We start from the raw sequence: 27759 nt of genomic DNA, 5'->3' as shown, positions 1-27759 counted from the left end.
AAAAATTATATTCATCAAACAAAACATCTCTTGAAATAAAAATTTTACCTAATGGTGATAAAAATCTCTAATCTTTGTGATCTAAAGCATATCCAAAAAAATACATTTATGTGATTTAATGTCAAGTTTATGTTTATTATAGGGCCTCATTAAGGGATAACAAGCATTGCTAAAAGTTCTTAACATAGTATAGTAAAGAATTTTTGCAAATAATACCTCATAAGGAGATTTATTTTGAAGGATAGTAGGTGTTGATAACCTAATCAATAAGTGGCAGTGACCACAGTCTCATCCCAATATGTGAGAGGCATAAAAGCTTGAGAAAGTATTACCAAACTGGTTTCAACAATGTGGTGATATTTTTTATCAACTCTATCATTTTGCTCATGTGTATAAGGGTAAGAATATCTATGTAAGATGCCTTGTTTTGCTAAGTAATCTTTAATATGGGAGGTAAATTCACTTCCATGATCAGTTTAAAACTCTTTTATTCTACATCTATCATCTAGTGATGAGGTTTTTCACTAAAGATTTGAATTGTAAAAATGCAAAAAATACTTTGGGATTGATTCTTGAAAGAGGTGTCTTTCCAAAAAATCTTGGCCTTCAATGACAGCAAGACTTGTTATTGCCAAATTCTATGATTAGTAAAATGATAGGAAGCCATTAGAATTTATTTTTTTTGGTCATTACTTAGCTATCAATTTAATTCTTTTAGTCTAATAATCCAACAACACACTTTATCTCATACTTTTAAATATTGATGGCTAAATAATAACAAAAAATGATAAATTCTGATGGCCCTCTAGCATTCTTTCTATAATTATTTCTCATCCAATTTGTTGCCAATTACATTTTGAAACGATTTTAGTACGAAAGAAGAAGAATTGGAGAGAATTTGTTGGGTGTTGATTCAACATTATTGGATATAGTAGAGCTTGCGATGCCATGGATCATTGACCAAAAACTCTAATACCAAAAAGATATTTGGAGTAGTTGTCACTGCAAGAAAGCAATACTATAGAATAATAATTGGGGTGACAACCTGACGGAGAGCTTGTTGTTATTTGGACAACGCAGTTGAATCTTTCATGATAGATGTCATGAATTTCCAATTGCCTAGGAACTTTGCATTACCAATGACTCTGACTCCTTATGATGGCATGTGTGATCCCAAAAAACAGGTTAAAAAATTCGCTCCATTATGATAGTAAACGGTGTTTCTGATCCTATCTTATGTTGTTATTTTCCTACTTTTTTAGACGGCCCTACACTTGATTAGTTTTTCTCTTTGTCTGCAGATTCTATTTCATGCTTTCAGGAACTCGCCAAGTTATTTGAAGAGCACTTCGCTGCATCTTTCATATATCTATATGACTCCGGTTATTTGAACACTATCAATCAAGGACAACATAAAAGTCTTAGGGAGTATGTCACTTGCTTCACTAAGATAGCAATGAGCATCCCAAACCTCCACCCAACACTACAAGAAAAGTAATATTTGTAAAAAAAAATTGTTACAAAAAACCAGAATTTTGAAACAAAAAGAATTTATAACAAAAAAAGGCATGTTGCAGTATGTCCCGTTACAAAACATTTTTGTAACAAAAAATGAAACTGTTACAATACAAAGTAGTATTTTGTAACAAATTTTTTGTACAAAAATTGAAATTTGTTACAAAAGTGATAACAAATTTAACAAATAAATTCTTTTTTGTAACAATTTAAATTTGTATTATAATATTTTGTTACAAAATACTACTTACTTTTGTAACATTTTTTATTCTTAGTTACAAAAATAGATTCATTTTGCAATATTTATTTAAATAATTGATATATCAATTAATTTTCTAAACGTGCTAACTCAACATCTATATAATATATAATCATATAGATAATTAAAATATCTTGCATATAATTAAGATTCTTTTAAAATAAAATAAGTTCTATAAATTCAACTAAATACAACTTTTTCCTAACATAAAATTTGTATCATGTAGAATTTATAATCCTTGACTCTTCTAACATGTTTCAGGCAATATAAAGTCTAGCATGTTGTCATCAATTTTGTACCCCTGCAAACATAAATAACGAAAACCAAAATTAAAAACAATTTCGTCCAATTGAACATTAAGATAGAAGTTAAAATTAACTAATTCTTTGAGAATCTATTCTCAAAGTTTAAAACTAACTAATCAAGGATACAAATTATCAAGAATTGACAATTCAATATATAAAATTTGGGCTAATTAATCATCATTCAATCACAAATATACTTGACCTGTTTTTTATGCTTTTACACTCACAAAATTTCATACAAAAAAAGTGAGATTCATGTCAAAACACAAGAACAAAAACATGCAAAACAACCAAAAGAAACCAAATTTAATCCAAATTTAAATTACTTCCTTTAAACCAAATTTTAAACTCCTTTCATCTCATCCCAATTTAATCTACTTCCTTTAAATATAACTATTTCTAGCATTCCACACACCAAATTATAGCATAAAAGACAAAGCACCATACCTCTTTTACTTTATTTGCCATTTTTAGTTTTAGCCATGTTTCAAAACATGACAAAGCATTCTCTAACTATAGCCACATCAGATTTCTCTCCTTCAATGCTCCCAAAATACTTAAGAAAATTTTACATCTAAAAAAAAAAGATAGTGGACAATTTTTATGATCTCTCCATACAAAACACAATTTAAGAACTCTTCCAAAATAATGTCAAGTCTAGCCAACTTCTCTCTTATATTGAGTTTTTCATGCAAAATAAAATATATATACTAAACCTTATTTAAAATTAAAAATATGTAGATAAATTAAGGACAAGATGTGAAAGATAATATTACAAATTATCAGAAGAAAAATAACATGTTATTCTCAATAACAATTATTTATCATAAAGCAGCATAATATAGGGACAAGACACAAAGCTTTATAGTGCACACTTAATAAAGAAAAAGAAAGCTAAGAAACACACAAATCAACATGTTTGCAATATCAAAGTCCTGCTAGGTAAGCAAATAATGTAAATCATCCCCCTCTCCCCCAAAGACAAAACATCAAGCAAAAGCTCTTTATCACTTGGTGCAAAGCAGACAAGGTAGGATGGTTGATAGAAACATAAATGAGAATCGGAATAAGAATAAGATGAACCACATAATTTGATTCTTCTCATATTTTTACTTCATAAAGAAACATAATCATACTATAAAGTTTCATAAGACAGATTTGACTTGTGATGACAACAAAATCGATCATCTCACAATTATAACAATATATAATATATATTGATTACTTATTCAGTAACTTAATAATAAATTTGAAGTTCAAGATCATCTATTTTCAGAATTAGGACAGAAGAAAAAGAGAAACTCTGATAACAAGATAATAGCTCACTTCTTACACGCACAGATGCACTAGGCCATATTAGATCAAGCTAAACACAACACTGAATAATTTAATAAACACAACACTGAATAAATACAAGAAGAACGGTTCCATAGTTAAATAAAAAAAAGACAACATCTGAACAACAAGAACAGTTTCACAATTACTGTACAACAAAATAATCTAAATTACTCATAACAAAGAAACCTAAGAAAATCATTACTCATAACAATAACAGTTCAATAATATTCAATAATGTTCACTACTCATCATTAGTAATAAACTCATTCTTCAGAATAGAATGAATTAAAGCTTGCATCCAAAAAGTTCAGTAGAAATCAAAGTTAGGTCTTTGAATCACAAAAGAAAGTTCATCCCCAAAAATTGAAAACAATGAAAAACTTTATATTAAAATGGGAAAGGAAGGGTTATCGGGGTTTACACACTCAAAGGCTGCTTTCCATTGCTGGCGCAGAGAACAAGGAAGACGAGGAGAAGCGGCTGCGACGCCAAGGAGCTATCAGCGACGGCGATGCCAAGAAGCTATCAGAGATGGCGTCACGGCTTCGGCGACGGCGGCGGAGCCTTGGCGACAATGGTCTCATCCTTCACGGCGCGATTTCTCTGTCATGGTGTCTCCTTTCTCAACGGCGCTCTCTCCCCTGGCGCGGCACGTCGGCGGCGAAACGGGAAGCTCCTTGCAAGCGGCAGACCAGCGGCTTGAACGACGACGATGGTGGCTGGGCACGACGACGACTCCTCCGACAGCGGGCTTGTGGCAGGAGCGACGCTATATTCAGATGAACCCAAATCGCTTTCCAAATTCTTGTAGCTTGAAACAAAGAAAAAAACAAATCTACCGAAGGTTTTATTTCCAAAAATTCCATTAAAATTTCAAAACACCTAAAAAAAACCAAAACGCCCAACCATTTGAATAAAGTTACGGCGGAGCACAATTTAATTGTTTCAAAACATCACATTCAAACCCCATAAACGGCAGTTTCACTCGAAGTTCTTCTAATACACAATTATATGCATGTAAAAGTATTTAAAATAATTTTTCCTATGAAAAATGCAGTCAGCCCTATTGCATGGTGATACGTCACCCACATCCTCGGTCGCCCGGAATACTCGGCACGCAAAAATCTGAGGCTGGCGTTACATTAAACAAACTCAGAACGTGAGCAGATAAGCTCGGCCTCACCCGTTCGAATAATAAGGCACGTGCTCAACAAAACCTACTCACCTAAACAGAATATCATAACCAACCTATAAACTAGGACTTATCCACCAACGGGTAAAAATAACTCCTATAAAACCGAGCTAATATCCTCGGTTAGGTCTCAGGTTCTATCACTCTCAGTCTTATACTCTTTACCCTAAACTCATTTACTCAAAATCACTACTGACTTGAGCGTCGGAGTATCTTGTGCAGGTATTCCCGCCGCGGTGTTTGATTTTGGCCGACGTAAAGCTCTTCCCCTTCATCGGTGATTTGCTCGGAAGCGCATAAGCTCGGCCTCCCTAGTGTTCGGACGAACCACTTGGCGCCCACCGTGGGGCTTCGAAGTACATCTAACCCCACTTTTTCCTTCGTTTAGTCTTCTACTCTATTTTGCAGGATTTCCGATCCTCGGACATGGCTGACAAGGAAAATCCACAACTCTCACAGGACGACCTCCTGGCTCAAATCGCCGAGCTTCAGGCGGAGGTACGAAGAATAGCCGAGCTGTCAACACAGAACAGTGGAGAAAACTCCTAAGGCTCGGCTCAAGGCGCTACAGACCCTCAAAACATCGTCCCACCGAAGGAGAAGCTCACCCTCGACAACCCCTTCTCCGAGGAGATCACAAATTACCAGATGCCAAAAAACTTTACGCTGCCCACCACGTTAGAGCCATACAAGGGATTCGGCGACCCCCGAGCCCATGTGAAGAAGTTCCAGTCAATGATGTTCTTTAACGGCCCTAACAATGAGCTCGTCCTCTGCCGAGCATTCCCCACATACCTAGATGGTGCTGCGTTACTCTGGTTCTCTAAACTTTCTGCAGGTTTGATTTCCTCCTTTGAAGACCTCGCCAGATCATTCATTGATTATTTCGCTGCATCAAGAATCTACGTACATGGCTCGGACTATCTCGGCACCATCAAACAAGGTCAGCACGAGAGCCTGAAAGACTACATGACCAGATTTGCTGACGCCACTATAGAGATCCAAGACTTGGACCCAGCCGTTCACCTGTACGCTCTCAAGGCCGGCCTCAGGCCTGGCAAGTTCCGGGAGACCATTGCCATAACAAAGCCAAAGACGCTAGAGGAATTCCGAGAAAGGGCGGCAGGTCAAATGGAGATCGAAGAACTCCGAGAAGCCCAAAAATCGGACAAACAACCACATCGGAGAGATGAAGAAAGAACTTTCAGATTGCCAGGCAACAGGGACACTAAGAAACCTTCCAAGCCCGCGTCAAAGTACAACACATACACCAGATTCAATACCAGAAGAGAGAACATCATCAGAGAGATCCTTAACGCCAAAATCATAAAGCCACCAGCCCGAGCAAGAAACTACCAGGATCAAAGGTTCGTGGACAAGACAAAGCATTGTGCCTTCTATCGGAAGTTCGGTCACACTACGGATGACTGCATCATTGCGAAGGATCTCCTAGAAAGGTTAGCACGCCAAGGGCTTCTGTGCAAATATATCGAGACCCGGAAGGGCATAGGAGGAAACTCGGACAAGGTAGAGCATAAGCAAGCAATGCCCAGCGACAAAAAAGAGAGGACGACTCCTGATCGACCAAGAGGAGTCATTAACCACATATCAGGGGGACTTGCAGGCGGAGGAGAAACAAGCTCGGCCAGAAAGCGAAGTTACAGAGCAATGCTAGCAATCGAAGGAACCATACAACCAAGGAAGGACAAAGAACCAGACGTCACAATATCCTTCAACCAAGCAGACTTCAAATCGGCAAGCCCTAACCTCGACGACCCCGTGGTAATTTCCATCCAGGTCGGAGAACTGTTGGTAAGAAAAACATTGTTGGATCCAGGTAGTAGTGCTAATGTTTTATTTTACTCTACTTTTACAAAAATGAAATTATCAGAAAAATTGATACAACCCTCCTCCGGAGAACTAATTGGGTTCTCCAGAGAGAGAGTCCCCATCATGGGACACATATGGCTAAAGACCACAATGGGAGAAATTCCTATGTCAAAGTCAATTGATATTCAATACCTAATAGTAAACTGTTACAGCCCTTACAATATTATACTTGGGAGACCTGCCCTGAATTTATTCCGGGCAGTGGTGTTCACATTACATCTGTGTGTCAAGTTCCCAGTGCAGGAAAACAAGATCGCCACGGTATATGCCGATCATCAAGAAGCTCGGCAATGCTACAACGCCGGCTTAAAACCAGTTCAAACAAAACATGAAGCTCGGCCCCAGGTTCAAGCAATCCACACGTCTGCCAACAGCGACACTAGCCGATCTTGACCCAAGGGAAGACCTCGGCGAAAGACCTTGGCCAATGGACAATCTTCAACAAGTAACACTAACAGCAGACGACAAACAATGCACATATGTTGGAGAAGCATTAGAAGGGGCAGACCGGGCAAGACTCATTCACATACTACGTGAGAACGCCGACCTTTTCGCATGGACACCAGATAACATGCCTGGAATAAACCCAGAAGTCATCTGCCACAAGCTAGCAATTGACAAAATAATCCGACCAGTTGCACAGAAGAAAAGGAACCTCGGAGAGGAGAAAAAACAAGCACCACTTGAAGAAACCCAGAAGCTCCTCAATGCAGGCTTTATCAGAGAAATTCGCTTCACCACATGGTTGTCCAACGTGGTAATGGTAAGGAAGAGCTCAGGTAAATGGCGCATGTGCGTCGACTTTACAAACTTAAATAAAGCTTGTCCTAAAGATGCATACCCATTGCCTTGCATTGATAAATTAGTTGATAACGCCTCTGGTTTCAAAGCTTTGAGTTTTATGGATGCATACTCTGGCTATAACCAGATTCTAATGCACCCAGAAGACCAAAGCAAAACAGCTTTTATAACAGAACATGGGAATTTTTGTTACAAGGTAATGCCCTTTGGCCTAAAGAATGCAGGTGCGACATACCAAAGGCTAATGGACAGAGTATTCCAGCAGTAGATAGGCCGCAATATGGAGGTCTATGTAGATGACATGGTAGCCAAAACACCTATGCAGGGATCACACTGTGACGACTTAGTAGAAATCTTCAAACAACTCCGAGCATATAACATGAGGCTCAATCCAGACAAATGTGCATTCGGAGTACAAGGAGGGAAGTTCCTCGGATTCATGTTAACGTCTCGAGGCCAACCCAGAAAAATGCAAGGCCGTACTGAACATGGCAAGCCCAAAAACGGTAAAGAAAGTCCAGCAACTTGCAGGACGAATCGCTGCTCTATCACGTTTCCTACCCGCAGTGGCAAAGCGATCTTATCACTTTTTCCAGACATTCTCTAAAGGCAGGAAGTTCAACTAGACAGACGAATGTGAGAATGCTTTTACCGAACTCAAACAACACCTAACATCACCACCAATCCTCTAAAGGCCAGAGACAGGTAAGCCACTGTATTTATACCTATCAATATCTAACCATGCTATAAGCTCGGTCTTAGTAACAGAAACAGGAAGAAAGCAAAACCCAGTATACTTCATCAGTAGGGTACTACAACCAATAGAAACACAGTACCCGAAGATAGAACAACTGGCGCTAGCACTAATCACCACAGCAAGAAGACTGCGGCACTATTTATAGAGCCACACAATCATAGTACGAACGGACCAACCGCTAAGGCAGATATTAACCAGACCCGAGCTCGCCGGCAGATTGATAAAGTGGTCGGTCGAACTCTCCGAGTTCGATATTCATTACGAATCAAGGAAAACACTGAAGTCACAGGTGCTAGCCGACTTTATATCGGAGATGACTAATGACACACATAATACAGAGGTCAGTTGGAGCATACATGTGGATGGAGCGTCAAACAAAGAAGGCAGTGGAGCAGGGATACTACTAAAAGAAGGAGACAAAGTGGTGGCCGAGCAGTCACTACAGTTCTGCTTCAACGCAAGCAACAATCAGGCAGAATACGAGGCCCTACTTGCTGGACTAAAGCTCGCCCTGCAACTACACATACCTCGAATAACAGCCTACTGCGACTCTTCGTTAGTGGTACATCAAATAAAGGGCAAATTCCAGGTAAAAGATCCTTTGTTAGAGAAATATTGGCTCATAACAAAGGATCTAATTTCAAAATTTAAAGAATTCAATATTATTCATGTAAACCGAGAACAAAACACCAGGGCCGATGTGTTATCTAAGTTAGCCACAACTCGGCAAGTCGAAAACACATCGGCACTGTCCCATCTAACACTTGACAAACCAAGTTTTGAGCAGGATACAATTTTGAGCATTACACAGGTCCCAGATTGGCGAACACCTTTTCTCGATTACATCAACACAGGCACTATGCCAAATGATGAACCAAACTTACCGCTCTTCCGAAGAAGAGCAAGCTTCTATACAGTGCTCGGAAACACCCTATACAGGCGGGGACATTCACAACCACTACTCAAGTGCATCAGCAAAGAGGAAGCCGAGGAAGTTATGGCTGAAACGCATGAAGGAGTCTGTGGCAACCATATCGGCGGCCGAGCATTAGCAGCAAAGATCTTGCGAACAGGATACTATTGGCCGACGATAAAACGGGACTGCATCACAAAGGTCAAATCATGTGATAATTGTCAAAGGCACGCCACCCTATAAGAGACCCCAGCCGAGGAGCTCCATACCATAGAGGTAAGCTGGCCTTTCGATAGGTGGGGATTGGATATCCTCGGACCTTTTCCGAAAGCGCCAGGCCAGGTAAAGTTCCTCTTAGTGTCAATTGACTACTTCTCTAAGTGGATAGAAGCACAACCACTAGCACACATAACAGCAGAAAAAGTGCGATCTTTTCTATGGAAAAATATCATATGCAGATACGGTATCCCAAGAGAAATAATCTCGGATAACGGGAGACAATTCACAGATCATAAGCTCGCCACTTTTCTGACAAATTTTAACATTAAACATCACTTCAGCTCAGTACAGCACCCGCAGACTAACGGACAAGTTGAATCAGCTAACAGAATTATCTTGCATGGATTAAAGAAAAAGCTCGACGAAGCTAAAGGAGAGCGGGCCGGCCTCATTCCAGAAATTCTATGGAGTTACAACACCAGCATCCAATCTGCCACAGGGGAAACTCCCTTCAAATTGGTATATGGCGCAGAAGCGCTCATTCCAGTAGAGGTCAGCGTCCCAATGTTAAGGACCGAGCTCTATAATCAACCAAATAATCAACAAGCTCGGACAGCCGAATTGGACCTTGTAGAAGAAGACAGAGACGTTTTCGCCATAAAGCAGCGAGCCAGAAAACGATACCTAGAGCGAAGACACAACAAAAGAGTAGTTCACAGGTCTTTCAACAATGGAGACCTCGTACTCAGACGAACAGAAGATGCTCGAAAACCACCAGCACATGGCAAATTAGCGGCAAATTGGGAAGGTCCTTTCCGAGTTCTCCAAAATCTCGGAAAGGGGGCTTACAAACTAGAAACCCTCAGAGGAGAGCAGCTACCAGGAACATGGAATATCTCCTCTCTAAGGAAATATCAGTCATAACATAGTTTGTAAAATAGCGAATGATGGTACTCTTTTTCCCCTCCGAAGGTTTTTTCCCAAAAACACACGGGTTTTACTCGGGGAGGGTTTTAACGAGGCCGGACGCAACAAATCATTGTACCCATACAACCCACTGTGCAATCAAAACAGTTCTCATCCTAACAGTTAGCATACATTTCAATTAATAAACACTCCGAATTATCCGAGCATTATCCTCGGAACCCTAACATCACGAGCCGAGCATATTCCTCGAAAAACTTTCACCATAAAAATAAGTCAAAGTTTTTCCAATGAAAAAACTAATCCGAGCTTCATACTCGGAATTCAAAATGCGCATCATGAGCATATTACTCGGAAAAATCCAAATAAATACAACAAACATCATGTTTCCCAAGCAAATCCTAAAGGACCATTCTACCATAAACACTTCTATTAGAGCTAATGCTCTTCATCAACAATCAAGAAATAATTGCGACCGTCATCAACACACACACGCAATTTTGAAGAGAACACATCATCCTCATGACTTTGTTAAAGCAACCATCGACAAATGCCGAGCTACATGTTCGGAAGCCAAAATATCATTACCAAGAGAAAATCTTAAAATTGTTCAAAGTCAAATCCAAAACATACTACATAGAGGTTACAAAATAAAGCACAAACTAAAGACCTAATCTGCCTTATCACCTATGCTAGACTCCCCGCTATCATCTGAAGCAGCAGCCTCGTCACCCACAAGCTGCCCATTTACAACCACTTTAGTCGCATCAAGCATGTCCGCATCTGACCCGGGAAACAGCACCCGCACTTGAGAAACAGCACACTCGAAGCCTTGTGCGTATGACTCGTAAACCTCAGTCTGCAACTCCTTCACCCTCGACCCCAAGCGATCATTTTCAGCCTTAACGGTCTTCATCTCCTCTGCAGAGGAGAGGTGAAGGCGTTTCTCCTCAGCAAGCTCGGACTCTTTCAACCTTAACGAGGAGGACAATTCCATAATAGTCTTCTCCTTTTTCTCCAAAGCTGAGGACAGCTTGGCGACATCTAGGGCAGACTTATGTTCTCTCTCAAAAACTAGCTCTTGAGCATGACCAACAGCTATAATACGTGTACCAATCACCTAAAACAAAACCAAAGAACATCAACACAATATAACAACACACGCATACTAGACAAAACACAACCTTTACCTGCATAAAACGGCTCACTCCTACATGACCGACATCCTCAATCATCTTCATATCATCTGGGAAGCAACAAAGCTCATCATCCATGACAGAAAAAGGATACAGTTTTCCCCATAAAGACCAGCTATGAACATCTTCCGAATAGCCGTGCAGCCTTTTTTGAGATTCATAAGCAGACTCCACTCGCTGAAGCTCCATAGAAGACTCTCCTTCCTTCAGGAAAGCCTCAGCAATCTTCTCTTTCGCAAGACCCCTCTTTCGTTTAGACTTAAGGGCAGGCTCGGGCTGAATCACAAGACCTTTGTCAGCATTGGTAGCCGAACTCTCCTTTTCAACTTTCTTCCGCTGATTGAAGAATGACTTCAAACCAGCAGTAGTAATCGTAGGCGCCTTGTCACCTGCACAGAAGGCCAACAGAATAAGAACAAACAAGGACAAAACAACAACAAAGCAAAAACAACTAATTTACCTAGATATCTCAGAACCGCCTCTCTATCAGAATCCCATTTTAACAACTCGGACACAGATAGTAACCCCTTTGGGCCCAACCTCTCAAACAGAAACTCCATCACAAGTTGATCATCAACCGACCTATCATCCACGTCTAAAGCTTGCACAAGTTCGGAACACCAAGACAGAGGGAACTTCTCAACAAGAAAATCATTTAGATAGAACGGAAACTCCTCTGGTACACTCCTCACTTTAACATACATGGTTTTAAAATCCTTAAAAGAAGACTTGTAAAGACCGAAGATAGCACGACGGGGGTAACTACTAAGATTAACCCAAAGACCTCGATTAACCCCTTTAGCCTGAAACAAAGAGAAGAACAACCGAAGAGAGGGCGGCTGCTCAAGGAATTCCATCAACACCTCAAAGGCCCTAACAAACCCCCAGGAATTTGGGTGAAGTTGACTCGGAGCACAGTTCAACCAATAAAGCACACCACATTCAAAATCAGTAAAAGGAACCCTAACTCCCAACTCAGTAAAAAGGCAACTGTACATATAGAAGTAAGCCCAGTCCTCACGAGAATGGAAAACCCGGTCATCCACAAGGAAGTATCTCTATCCTTATATCGCTACCACTCCTAACCCAAACATTCGAACCCAGCATGTCAACAGACTCCTCATCACTAAACTGAGACACATACTCCTTAACCCTAGAGTCAACCCAACCATACAAACTCCCCTCACCCTCATCAGGAATTTTACCTTCCATAAGAACAGGGAACAGAGAATCAAAATTAAAGAAGAAGGAGGCAGCGAGAAAACAAATTAACACTCACCTTTCTTGCTCATTTCTCCAAAAACACAGAAGCACCCAATACAAAAAAGAAAAATACTAGGGAAAGCAAGCACGTTTATTACATAGTGAAAAAGCAGTTACATATGAAACATTTCCCTTTGATCTACCCCCTCGAAAAACCCACGATCAAAGTTCAGCGAATCAAACGGTCAGGGGCTCCTCGAAACTTGCAACACAATCAAATCAATCATTCATTAACGCACGAAGAACCACGCAGGCAATTAATGCTACAAACCGTTTCAAAACACAAATACGCCAAAACTAAGACAAGCTCGGGGGCTATAAGGAACACACATAACAAATAAAGCAACCGAGGATTTTGCCATCCGAAGTGTACAAAGCTCGCCTTAGTCTTGTCCAAACCAAGGCAAGTTTGGGGCTATGATACGTCACCCACATCCTCGGTCGCCCGGAATACTCGGCACGCAAATATCTGAGGCTGGCGTCACATCAAACAAACTCAGAACGTGAGCAGATAAGCTCGGCCTCACCCGTCCGAATAATAAGGCACGTGCTCAACAAAACCTACTCACCTAAACAGAATATCATAACCAACCTATAAACTAGGACTTATCCACCAACGGGTAAAAACAACTCCTATAAAACCGAGCTAATATCCTCGGTTAGGTCTCAGGTTCTATCACTCTCAGTCTTATACTCTTCACCCTAAACTCGTTTACTCAAAATCACTACTGACTTGAGCGTCGGAGTATCTTGTGCAGGTATTCCCGCCGCGGTGTTTGATTTTGGCCGACGTAAAGCTCTTCCCCTTCATCGGCGATTTGCTCGGAAGCGCATAAGCTCGGCCTCCCTAGTGTTCGGACGAACCACATGGTAATAATTCAATCTGCACACCAGACTCTGCCCTCACCAATTTTGATGCATCTATTTCACCTACACTACCGTCATCCACAAATAAAGACCCACAATTTTTACATCCTCACTAACCCACTTGTACGAACCATCATCCACATCTTTCTGTATTTCCTTTCCCTTTTTATCAACTATTGTTTTTCAGAAAACAAAAATGAAAAAGAAGAAGAAGGAGGTACGATAAACAACAACTAAAACTCACCTCTTTTACTCATATTTTTATTACTCCTTTTTCCAACACGTTTTCAAGAAAGAGAAGTTACCTTTATGAAACCCTTTAGAATTTCAAATAAATACAACGTCATATTTAATGAAACATATTCAGTTCTATCACAAAACCCTAACTATTGCTTCATTTTAAACCAACGGCCCTGATTGCATTGGAAAATGGAACGGTGACCTTTTACATTCAATGACAAGACTATTCTTTTCTTTAAAATTATTTATTTCATTTATTTCTTTTTTTTTCATTTATTTTAATAAAGTAAATTGAACTGGGGGCTCAATACCTATAACTGAAAGCGCCGAGTTATAACTCATCATTTAAAACTCAACCTGCTTTATCAAAATATTACCAGGCCAAACTTAAGAACTATGATATGACTGTTATAACTCGGTTATACGTTATAACTCGATTATACGTTATAACTCAGCTATAAACACTATAGATCGGTTATCAATAATAAGTATCAAAACAAATTATAACGCTCTAATATGCTATTATTTCTTATTTAAATAGAATACTCGAAAAGTATAACCGTTTGTACCTCATCCCAAATATAAAAGGATGGTAAGAAATTATTTTTGAGATACAACATTACAGAATTTATTATACACTTATTGACTTGAGTATCGAAGTACCTTTTATAGATATTCATCCCTTATTTTTTTACCGCCAAAGTATAACTCAATTTGACAAAAAATTTGTTATTTATCAAAAGACGAACTATATCTCGAAAGTCCATCCACATCAGAGTAACATTAGTATTTTATAAAAATTGTGAAGTATCTTAGATATTTTGAATTCAAGCTAGGAACCTGTAGTATGCATCATATAAAACGTTTATATTTGAACCATTATTAGAGCAATATCGGTACTTTTTTGCTGGCTAGAAGATCTTCGTTCTTAGCAGTAAATTAAAGTGTCGGAAACATTGATTGAAAAAGATTATGAATCTCATCCACTACAGCCGCCCTTTTAATTGGTCCAACTCCATTAATCAGTTGAAAAGAGATGTTGGATCGGATATGCTTTTATCTCGGGGGTTTTATTAATGTTTTGTCTGCATCCAAGACTTAAAATTAATTAATAAAATAATAAATTATTAATTTTATTTATGAATATTTAATGTGTTAAAATATTTATTAAAAAATAAAATTAACATTGTATTATGAAAGATGAGTTACGATAAATAAAATTATTTAAATATTAAAAAATATCAAAAATTCTTAAATTATTTCCTTTTAAACTACAAAAAATTTCAATTAATATAAAAAAAATAAGTTTTAAATATGTGATGATATAAATTAAGTTACAAAAATATGATGTGCCAAAAATTAAAAAGAAAGTTATACAATCCATATTGTATTTATTTTTTTAAAGTTATCCCACCTTGTGAAGGGTTTCTTTTTTCAAATATTTTATAATTTATTATTATTATTACTACTTAATGCCAAAACTTATTTTTTTTCTTTAAGGTTAAAATATTTTACTTTTTAAATATTGGCAAAAGTGTAATAAATAATAATATTAATATCACATCTTATGCATGATAGATTTATTAAAATATATTAAAGCAGCAACACTTGTAACATTTATTTTTTTTTTGGAAACATTTTTTTTTTGACATAAATATAAGCAAAATTGTTAAGCGAAAGCAAAAGATGAAACACACAAATTTGTACAGCACAAAAAATCAAATTCATGCAAACTGAAATATTATTGTACGCCTTTATTTGTATTTGTTGGTGTACGAAAGTGATGGAAATCAAGATGTATGGGATCTTAGAAAAGACTACTAAGTTATTATGATCATGTGTATTTGCTAGGGAAAAAAGAGGAATGGTAAGTAGTATAATACTTAAAATTCATATAAAAAGGGCTTAAGATTATTTTATAACGATATATAATCTTAATTTTATATTATGTAATCGTTTGAAAAATAAAAAATTTTAGATTGATTTTCTAAAGAAATTAAATAATAAGAGGAATACTACTATATTAACTAAATATATAAATAAAGAAATGCAAATGATACTCTTATTATCATTAATATTATGACTTAAACATAATATTCTATCAATGAAGAGTTTACAATATAAATAAGTGCTAAGTTTACCGAAGCAATTTAAAAGAGTTAACGTGACACAGGCGGCACTGCGTGCATGAATTAATTACCGACCAACTATTTTATGCCCACGTTATATTGTATACCAACCGGCCGCTTGGATTTAACCACGTTTTCAACTCAAACGTTTTCATCGTTCATTTTATAAAAATGCAAAACAAATATAATACTCAATTTGGTATATGATATCTCACTTGAGTTTCTGTTTAGCCCCTCTGTTCTAAGCTTATTTATTAGTTTGCTCTTTGAGTTTTGTACATAACAGTAAATTACTTTTTTTACGAATTAATAAAATACTTAAGTCTACTATTTAATTGTTTAATAACTAGCTCACATGATATTAAAAATATCAAACTCAATTTGATATTTTGAGGAATTTAATTTTGTCTATCATCAAAGCACGAAAATATATATTATGTGCACACTAAAAATTAGTTAATAAATTAATTATTATATATTTATATATAAATATATATATTATTTAATTTATTTTATTTTATATTTTTATTTCAATATATTTTATATATAACTGATTTTTAGTCCATACATAATACCATTGATTTTATAAATATAGACGACTCAATTTAGTCCATTAGAAAACCAAATTGAGTTATGTCATACGGTTAATTACATTAGTGTAACTAGATATTTTTTAAAAATTATTTATTATTCCGTCTTTAAAAGAAAAAGAAATTAAAAAACAAATAATTTCTCATAAAAAATAAATATTTTTTTATAAAAATAAATATTTAAATTAATTAAATAATATTATTGAAATAAAAAAAAATTTATTAAAGACTAAAAATTTAAAAAACAAATAACATTTCTCTAATTGCATATACTTAACGATTTGTAATTTATCTTTGATGGTAATATTAAAAAAGATTGACTATAAATTAAAGATATTTGCCAATGAGTTATAGTTCAAATGGCATAGATATTTGCGGGTTCGAGTCTCCTATTTTTGATAAAAAAAAAATCAAAGATATTTCCTCTCTTATTTGGTCGAGACTTGCACAAACGATATTAAAAAAACTGCATACATATATAGGTGATTATAAGTGAAACCAAGAGGTCAAATTAAGCATTTTAAAATAAAAAAGCTTCGCAAAAATCCAAAATCGCCCATCATTTTTTTTTTGTTTTTATATATATTGTATGTAAGTTTTTTTTTGGGTCAAAGCAGCTACCAAATCTAGTATGGGCGCTTTTAAAAATTTAAACTAATAAAAAATAATATAAATAATTATATCTCTAACAAAATTTTACCATATAATGAAAAAGAAGAACTTGCTACCAAGGAGAGGGGAAACGCACAATGAATAAGAAGAAGAAATTGCGACCGACAAGAAGTAGAAGAGGAGTTGCTGTGAGTTTTGTCACTCTCGTGAGTTTCTGGAAAAAAAAAAAACAAAGATTTCATGTATTTTGAGCGTACTTTAATAAGATTTGTAGTGATATTTTTTCTAATATTTGTATAGTGTGGGGTCATTCCATATTTTTATACAAATAGTAGTTAATTGGTGGTCGATTTATCATATATATATAACATGACTAATCATAAAAGAAGTTTTCGGAAAAAAAGAAATATCATGAAATAAATAGAGAGTATATATGTAATATTATTCTTTCACAATTACATACAAATCACACCGATACATGTAAAATAATCAAGTAGTACGAAAATTAAAGTGTTTTTCAATAAAATAAAAATCCAAGTTTGTTTTTTCCTTAACTAGCTAGTAAAATGTATTCTAAATTGATAGAACATCCGTACATGCACACATCCCTAAGCAATAATTTGAAATAATAATCCCAATGCATGCAGAAATAAAAGTGTACTTAGAAAGAAGGCAAAGTATTCTATCGAACTTTCACGGAAATCTCCTCTCCATGGAATTGTAAAAAATAATTATAGATTCGCTCCAACCTAATTCTGGATTTTTTATTTTAATATGGAAGAGTGGAGAGAATTTTACGTTAATGTTATAAAAAATAGAGTTTTACAATGTTATAGGAGCGCTGTTTTGTGCAAGCACAATACGTAAAACACGTATTGTACTAACAATACGCAGAGTGTGTATTTATAATACGCAGTCTGTGTATTATTTTTATAAATTAAAAAAAAATTAATCTAACAATTCGTACTCTGCGAATTTTATAGTCCCAGAATTTTGTAAAACACCATAACTTCCAATATTAAAAAATTACACTCATTTTTATCCAATATCCAAAAAAATTAACCCCTAATTCTCAGCTAAAGGTTTGCCATTTTTGATCGGTAAGACTTTGATGTCTAAAAAATAGTAAAATTACGAGTGTTGATTTTTATGAACAAATATTGATATCTAAAAGATAACGTGTACGAATATGATGATGATAATAAAAAATTATTTTAAAAATATAAAAAGTTTTGTTAAAAATATATAAATATAAATTAATAAATTAAGATAAATTTATAAATATTTTTTGGAGTTTCATTAAATTAGAGATGACAATGGAGTGGGTTTTTACTTTACCTAATCCCGTTCTGTCTACAAAAACTCGCATCGAATTCGCTCCATCTCTACTCGTAGGTAGTAAAATGTTAAATCTTAACCCGTCTTTGTAGGTATCCGTCCTGCCCTTATTCACCCCTATAATTATTAAATCTAACAAATAAAATTAAATTTTAAAAATTATATAACTATTATTTACATACATAACATAAATTAAAATAAAAATTTAAATATGATACAATATTATTAATTATTTTACTAATTATTTTATATTTATTACATATATTATATACTAAAAATACATATATACTGAAGCGGATAAAAGTGGATTTAACCTAAACCCAATCACATCCCGCTCTGTCCAAGAACTTATTCCGGTGTAAAAATAGATAATTACTCACTCCAAATAAATAAAGACAAAATAAACACCCACAAATTCAAATAGTATTACCACCCCTACATTAAATAGAGTTCTTTGCATGAATTCCATAGAATACTTTGCCTAGAAAGTAGGATTAATAAATTTTGGTTTCATGGTTGGTTTTGCACTGTCACACACATGGCAACTGTCACACAGAGAAGGCTTGTGGCTGGCTGGCCCTGAACTGTGAGACACGTGGCTGATTCCAAGCTACATTGTGGTTACTGAAAAATTCCCAAAAGGATCTCAGAACTTGGACACATCCACTCTCCATAGCGGCAAAAGCCAGAACACACTTCGTTACTTAGCACTCTCAAATTTATTATTTTCAATATCATATCAAGTGGCCTCATGTATTATATTCTTATTCTTTCATTATTAAATCGGATGTAAATAAACTAATGAGTTATAATTTAAATGGTATAATTTTTTTATATTTAATTAAAAGTTTATGAATTCGAATCTCTTATCTTTGATATAAAAAAAAATCGGATGTAAATAATTAAAATAATTTTTATAATTTTATTAAATTTATTATTAATTTTTTTAATTAAAATTTATATTATTTTTAATTTTATAATTAAATTTTTTTATGTCAAAAATATCAAAATTAACCGAATATTTTTTTCAAAAAATATGTAATTAAAAATTTAATTATATTTTTATTTTAGATATTTTTAATTTACAAAAAAATATTTTGTAATTTTAATATTTTTTATATTAAAAATAATATAATTAAAAATTTAATAAAATTATAAAGACCAACAAAATAATTAAATCTAATTAAAAATATTATGAATATATTAAAAATCAATTATTATATTAATTAGTCATATAAAATATATATTAAAATATAAAATATATATGATAGTTGATTTGACAGTTAATTTTTAATATATATATATATATATATATATATATATATATATATATATATATATATATATAATAGTTAAAACTCATATATACACATATAAGTATTTCTTATTCAAATGATTAATATTCGAATGTGAATTATAGTTAGATAATATATATTAGATTTTGATGTAATTAAATGTTCAAAATAATATAGATATTTAAAAACAAAATAAATGAATTTCATGCTCATCAATCTACTAATAAAAAATGTATGTTAAGTTAAAAGTTAGTACAAATACAGCACAATTTTAGACCGATTCCTCTTTATCAAGTACTTGTATTCTATTAATTGAAGCTAAGGTCCAATATAGTAATATATACTCTATTAGTCAAACAAATTAAATATCTCACAGGCCAAAATTAAATGTGCTATTAGCTAGCTTAGCTAGTACTTCAATTATTATTATTAGTATTATTATTATTATTATTTGCAATGACAATCCACACCACCATGTATATATATAATATTAATGGTTAGGATGATATTATATTATGCTGACACAAACCGACAAATCACAATGGCGGTTGTGAGATTCCTGGAAGTTGGTTTAAACGGAACTTTTTTTTGCAATCAGATGATCTAAAACCTAAGTTACAATATATTATATAAATAGGAAAATGGATTCCATAACATATAATAAGGTTCAAGTAGCCTTAACAATATTTGGTTTAGGATATGAGACAGTTCAAGATTAGCTAAACAGTTGAGATTCTATGGAACCGACCAATTTGGGATTTGAGGAATCACAGTTATTCACAGCCTATATACTTGCAAAAATGTAAATACCCTAGTGGGCGCTATGCATGCCTAATGCCTTTCTTATTATTTCTTTAATATTATTATTAGGATCTAAGTTTGATAAGCAAATATTTAAAATAACAAAATAAAACATGCAAATTAATTAAAAATCTTTTTACAACTATGAAAATATATTACATTTCGTGTCATTGATAGCACGCTAAGTGCAGTTTGGATGAGAAACACTTGACCAATTAAGGAAATTAAATTGGGACGTTCTAAAAATATAAATATAAAAATTAAATTATTTTTATTGTAAAATATTTTTTATGTAGATAAAATAATACCTACATAATTTTTTATAATGTTATTTCATATATTATTTTTTGGATTATATATTTTCATAAATTTGTAAAAAGAATAAGTAATATTATCAAAATAAAAATAGTAATTTTTTATTAGAAAATATTTTTTTTTATGGAGCTTTAGTTAAGTCATCGGAATTCTTAGTTATAAGATTCAGATATTAAGAATTCAATTGAGTCATAAAAATTTAAATTATATCTAATTATTCTGTTGGTCTTTATAATTTTATTAAATTTATAATTAATTTTTTATATTTTTTAAATTAAGTTTTTATACTATTTTTAATTTTATAATTAAATTTTTGTTAATATAAAAATTATTAAAATTAACTAAATATTTTTCTACAAATTAAAAATATTTATAATTAAAAACCTAATTAGATTTTTGACAATTTAATCACATATTTTTTTAAAAAAATATTCTGTTAAGTATAATATTTTTTATATAAAAATAATTTAATTTTAAAATTAAAAATAATATAAAAATTTAATTAAAAAAATATATAAAAATTTAATTAAAAATTTAATAAGATTACAGAAACAACCAAAATTAAACCTATCTAAAATTATTGTAAATGAAAAAGAATTTAGGCTCTGTTAGAAGGATTGAAGTGATATATTTTGAGTGATTGCAATAGTAGGAGACAAAATAATCGGATCAGCTTGCAATAATCTGTCATATATTTGCATTTGCTTACTTCACGGAAGACCACACACCACGAAGGAACCTCACTCCCAAGTCCCAAGGATTCTGCTGCGATTTTAAGAAAAATCTTTGAGATCTTTGGTAATCTCTTCATTTGTTTGCATGTTCTTTTCTTATTTGGATTTTCGGATACTACTCGTTTACTTGCTAGCTAGTTTTTCCATTTCAGATATAATGTCACTGAATCTTTAATTTAACATCTCTTTATTATTATTATTATTATTATTATTATTATTATTATTATTATTATTATATGTCTACCATTCCAAGAAAGCCTCTCCCAAAAACCATATCAATGCTCATCCATCTATCTCATAATCATGGGACAGTCCCACGTGGCTTTGTTTACCCTCGCCAACAAAACCCTTCATCACCAAGTGTCACAAATGCATTATATTGGAACTATATGGGTTATCATTATTTTATCCCTAAAATTGTCAAATTTGTTCGACGAAGACTCACATCTAATTATTTTTATATAAAATTATTATTTAAAAATTATTAATAATAATTTAATATTTTATGAAATTATTATTAATAATTTTTAAATAATAATTTTATATAAAAATAACTGTATATGAATATTTATTTATTTGTTCGGTAGTAGACAAACAATAATAAGGTTATCTAATGATGAATTGACAGTAGTTTTGTTCTAATCTCTAAGCTACTGTACCTTATTATTATACACCGGCACATCACGCTTAATTCTTTATTTTTTAGTTTTTTTAAGTAATTCAACTTCCTTAATATGAGGTTGCGTTATTATTGTCATCAGCTTTAAATTCATTTAATAATGGAGTGATGATTTAATCATTTAAAGAAAAGTTAATGGTATACGCCATCATCTCTACTTCTTTGTATTGTCATATTAATGTAAGCACAAGTGCAATGTAAAGAAACATATAAATAAACATCATTATCCCTAATTAGATTGGATATATCTATTCTACATTCTTGCTACTACTGTTCTTTTATCATCTTCTACTATTTTGTTTTTAATAATTTTACAATAGAAAATATAAAAATATGAATCATCATAACAGTTGTTAATTAAGATAAGATGAAATGATTTGTTCATCTATTCCAAAGTTTGTTTAGAATAAAAAAAAAGAATACATGCTAGTGATATTACTACAATTAAGTTAAAGTCTAAACATTATTAATTACCTATCATAATTTTTTATAAGTGGATTTCGTACTTAAAATCCGTACTTTCAGTTCTTTGGCAGGATAGCTTATGTCTAACCCACACGCTGAAAGAAAAAGTGATTATTTACATGTATTATTTACCTTAGAATTATCAAATAATTTAATATATTCAATTAAATTATGGTTCAATAATTTTTATATAAAAAAATAAAATTTAGCCTAAACTTATATGCACAACTAAAAATAAAATTTAGTGTAAATATATTTGTCACGTCTAAATCAATACTATTTGTTTTTTTAGAACATTATTAGTGGGAGATACTTTTTAAAATTATTTACATGAAAAAAATATTATATTTTGATCGTCTTATTAAGTAGATAACTAAGTCTCTCAAAATTTAAAGAAGTAATTCATAAAATTCTTATTATTTATTTAGAAGACACTTAAATTCCAAAATACTATAATTATAGGACTAAATTGTACCTGTTGTTAGCGGGATATATACGTGTACTCTATCATTTATGTAATTGAGTACTTTATTTTTGTCTTTTTCAAATCATTCTCCAAAATAAAATAAAGGTATAATTTCATAAGATACATGCATTAAAGTAACAATAATATTAAATTAAATTCTAATAATTTAAAGCAAAATCATTTTTGAAAGGAACTAGAACTTCTAAATTATTTTTATTTCTAAATTTCTTTACTTGATTATTAAGCCGAAAATAAAAAATCTTTATTGCCCTAACCAAAAAATAACTCTCTCTGAAAAACGCATGCAATGGAGTTAGAGAGAAGGGCCACATAGTAGGACTACATTAGGAGGATCATAAAAAACCACACATGACAAATGCTAGTAAATAAAGCAAAGATCTTACTTTAGTGTCTCTTGCTGGTGAATTTTTGGCACCAAATTAGATGTCATTAGAGTCCTATGGTGCAAGAATGGAATGCCACACTTTTGCATCATACAAAATACCAGCATTTTATTTACTATGAAAAAAAATATTTTTGACACATAAAAATGCAATGTTACACGTAAAAACATAATATTACATATAGGATCATCGCGGCCTTTTATATTGGCGGAAAGCTTTGCATAAAAGCCAGATACAATGAATAGAGGTTGCAATGGTATTATGCGTTTATCGGGAATAAATAGGCGAGTTTAGTAAAATCGTTAACAACTGCAATAAAATTTTACGCTAAATAATTGTATGTAAGTAATTGCCACGATAAAAATTAAAAAAATTATAATAATAATATTTTTACATAAAAAATTTAATACTTTTTACCACCAAATTTGCGAGTAAAAACGAAGAATTTTAAAATGCAAACCACGTCCAAATTTAAAAATAATAAAATAGATTTAAGAAAATATATCATATAATATCATGCTATCTTGACAACTAAACTAGGATGGAATATCGGATTTTATAAATTTCATCTCACATCACAATTTAAAAAAAAAAAAAAAAAAGAAAAGTATATACCTTTGAGACAACCAGAGAGGTTGATTACATTACATAGTAGTTTAAATAATAATATCTTAGTTTAAGAAAAGAAAAAATTAAACCTCCCAAATTAAGGCAGAGAGAGAGAGAGAGAGAAATGAAAGATGGGTGACCAAGTTCGATGCATGAACCAGGACACGCACACCGTCCTTTACCCTATAAATACCGCACACATACCCACTCTTTCTCTCATCTCCTCACTCAATATCACAAAAACAACCCAGAGAGAGGGTGGAGACAAAAATCTCCTTTATATATCCAAAGCAATCCCAATTAATAGCCAGACACACAAAAACAATGCCTTCTTCAGCACCCACTTTGGTTTCAAAATGCACCATCTTTCCTGACCAAAAATCCTCGCTCTCAAAACTCAAACTTAGTGTTTCAGACCTTCCTATGTTATCCTGCCACTACATCCAAAAGGGATGCCTCTTCACCCAACCAACTTCCCTCTCTTCTAACCAACTAATTCCACTCTTGAAATCCGCCCTCTCACGAACCCTCTCCCTCTTTCCCCCTCTCGCCGGTCGTTTAACCACTGACTCCCACGGTTATGTCTATATTTCCTGTAACGACGCCGGCGTCCACTTCCTCCACGCCGCCGCACCCGCTCTCAATGTTCTCGATCTTCTTTCCCCCCTTGACGTCCATAAATCTTTCAGAGAATTCTTCACCTTCGATAGAAAGGTTAGTTACAGCGGTCATTACTCCCCGATTATGGCCGTTCAGGTAACCGAGCTCGCCGACGGCTTTTTCATCGGAATTTCCGTCAACCATGCCGTCACTGACGGAACCTCTTTCTGGAACTTCTTCAACACATTCGCTCAGGAATGCAGAGGAGCCAGTAAGAGTATCCGGAATGTTCCTGACTTCCGCCGCGACAGCGTTCTCATCTCCGAGGCCGTCCTCCGATTGCCAGAGGGCGGGCCGAAGGTGACGTTCAACGCCGACGCGCCAATTAGGGAGAGAATCTTCAGCTTCAGCCGCGAAGCAATTCAGAAGCTGAAAGCAAGAGCTAACAACAGAAAATGGACGGAGGGTGCTAACTCCGTTGAGCTGTTACGGAAAAGGAGTAACGACAATCTTCTACAAAAAGATAACGGTAACGGTAAGGTAACGACACTCCTCGAGAATTGGTTCAAGAGCGCGGCTGAAACAGAAACGGTTACAACTGTCGAGATTTCGTCGTTTCAATCCGTATGCGCGCTGCTGTGGCGTGCGGTCACTCGCGCAAGGAAATTGCCGGCTTCGAAAACGACGACGTTTAGAATGGCGGTTAACTGTCGCCACCGGTTAGAGCCGAAATTGGAACCTTTCTACTTCGGAAACGCGATTCAGAGCATTCCGACGTTCGCCACCGCCGCCGACGTGCTCTCCCACGATCTGCGTTGGTGCGCGGAGCAGCTCAACAAGAACGTTAGGGCTCATAACGACGCTACAGTGAGGCAGTTCGTGAAGGATTGGGAATCGAACCCGCGGTGTTTTCCGCTGGGGAATCCCGACGGCGCGTCGATCACGATGGGGAGCTCGCCAAGGTTTCCGATGTACGACAACGACTTCGGTTGGGGAAGGCCGTTGGCGGTGAGGAGCGGTGGCGCGAACAAGTTCGATGGAAAGATTTCAGCGTTTCCGGGAAGAGACGGAAGCGGCACCGTCGATTTGGAGGTGGTTTTGGCTCCGGAGACGATGGCCGGTTTGCAGTCTGATCCTGAGTTTATGACGTACGCTACTGGACAGTTATGATAGTGTCAAACTTTAGAGCTCTTTCTTGCCGTTGATGGGTCCCACGGGGAATGGTTCAACGGTTAAGATTTGATGTGGGAAGCGTGGGGCTGAATGGACGATACACACAAATAATGTCTCCCCATCCTTTGTGACATATTGTAATTGTTTTGTTTAGTATTTTTCTTTCTTCTGGTTGATTTTTTAACTATGATAATGTCGTAACAAGTTGCGGAATAAGAAATTATTATAAATTTCCTTCTCTTTTGGACAATTTTTAAAATTTTCTGAATTTAATATTTTCGAAAAGAAGGCTGCTAACAAGTAATGAAATTCAATTCAATCACAAGTAATTAAATACTGAATATTAGCTTTTTTTTTTCTTCTTTCAACAAAAGATTATTTCGATTCACCGTAAAGAAGATGAATTGCATCAAATGATTTTTAAAGTCTTAAGTATAAGAGAATGAGATTCCCAAAAATGTAAAAAAAATTTGACCAATAATTAGCTAATAATATTTAAAATATAAATTAAAAATAATAATAAAAAATAATAAATTTTGTTGATGCTCAAATTTTTCTGTTAGTTTTTTTAGATGCCATGAGCCTAGGAATAAAGAAGTCAACAAATCATGAAGTATTGATGAGTAAAAACACCTTTTTCTCTTTTTATTCCTCAACTTGATGAAGTGAAGAATTTTTTACTTCTGAGAAGAAAAATATAATGTTAACTCCTTTTATTCCTTGTTCTCTGATAAAAGTCAAAAACTGCCCCCTTAGCTTCTTCTCTTTTTTTCCTCTTCAACATCGAATGATGGCATGAAAAGTCAGTATCTTGTGCACAGTCTTTCTCCTTTGGACGACAACTAAAATTAGCAAGTAGGTCCCTTTTAATTTGGACCTCACTGGATTTAGCAATTTATATCTTGATCCCATGCACCTTACTGCTTGATATAATATAATGTCCTACATGTCAATATCAAATTAACTTTTTATATAGTTAGATGATTTGTATGAACCAAATTCAGATGTACAAAGTTTCCGGACACACAACAAGTTGGTCCCCTTTTTGCCTCGTGAATATACATTGCCCCTCACATTTTCTTATGAGAAAGTTTAATTTGGTTTTCGTTGACTCTACTTTTTACGGATATCGGTTACGAAAAGGCCAAAAAGGCACGCTCAACAATCAACATAAAACACCACAATGGATAAACATACATGCCTACAAATAGCGACTTATATAATAGGTGCATGTGACATAATTCAAATAATCAAATAATCATCATGTATTATGGAAACTAATGAGGTTGTTAGTTGTAGCAACCATAGAAAAAAATAAATCACAACAATATAGACATTAGACAATAATGACATGTTTTAATCATATGGCTGTAAAACTTTATCATAACGATTTTGCTAAGTAAACAATGATTTTTGTAAATAATGTGAATAATAGGTTCTAGAATTGATCCAATAAAATAAAAAAATACTCTAATTTTAAATTACTTCCTAAACCTTAATATTAAGATAATCATATACATATCTAGTGAATTGAATATTCAGCTATTATTAATTGTACGTGAGTAAATTGGATAAAAAATAATTATTAATTAAAAATAATAAATATAATCATCTACATACCTATTGAATTGAACATCTAATATATTTATTATTCATATTATGTAGTATTTTCATTATTTACCTATATTTTTTTAGCATAATTTTCAATACCTTTTAATCTTGTCATATGACTTGCGGATGGGCATTACAATCGGATGGGATAGATGGGGGGTTGATTTTTTTTTCATTTGTATTGATTTGATATATTAGTATTGAGAGTGTTAAAATAAGTAGGTTTTGTGATTTGTAGTTTAGATCATATCGGCAATAT

At 34.0% G+C, this 27759-nt stretch overlaps 3 protein-coding genes across 3 annotated transcripts; all 3 read left to right on the top strand.

Moving 5' to 3' along the window:
* Positions 1–5257: 5257 nt before the first annotated feature.
* Positions 5258–6892, top strand: LOC112762804 (uncharacterized). The gene has a single exon (XM_025808641.1). It carries the CDS (start codon positions 5258–5260, stop codon positions 6890–6892), a length of 1635 nt encoding a protein of 544 aa, XP_025664426.1.
* Positions 6893–8370: 1478 nt separating this feature from the next.
* Positions 8371–10113, top strand: LOC140180490 (uncharacterized). The gene is made up of 3 exons (XM_072221692.1): positions 8371–8646; positions 8845–9197; positions 9429–10113. The coding sequence occupies exons 1-3, from the start codon at positions 8371–8373 to the stop codon at positions 10111–10113; spliced, it is 1314 nt and encodes a 437-aa protein (XP_072077793.1).
* A 14122-nt stretch (positions 10114–24235) lies between these two features.
* Positions 24236–26127, top strand: LOC112765318 (uncharacterized acetyltransferase At3g50280-like). The gene has a single exon (XM_025811225.3). The coding sequence runs from the start codon at positions 24441–24443 to the stop codon at positions 25884–25886; it is 1446 nt and encodes a 481-aa protein (XP_025667010.1). The 5' UTR covers positions 24236–24440; the 3' UTR covers positions 25887–26127.
* The last annotated feature ends 1632 nt before the right edge of the window (positions 26128–27759 follow it).

The sequence above is a fragment of the Arachis hypogaea genome, chromosome 17 (genome assembly GCF_003086295.3).
Source record: "Arachis hypogaea cultivar Tifrunner chromosome 17, arahy.Tifrunner.gnm2.J5K5, whole genome shotgun sequence".
Lineage (NCBI taxonomy): Eukaryota > Viridiplantae > Streptophyta > Magnoliopsida > Fabales > Fabaceae > Arachis > Arachis hypogaea.
The sequence above is the reverse complement of the archived record's forward strand: the minus strand, read 5'-3'. Positions and strand labels throughout refer to the sequence as shown.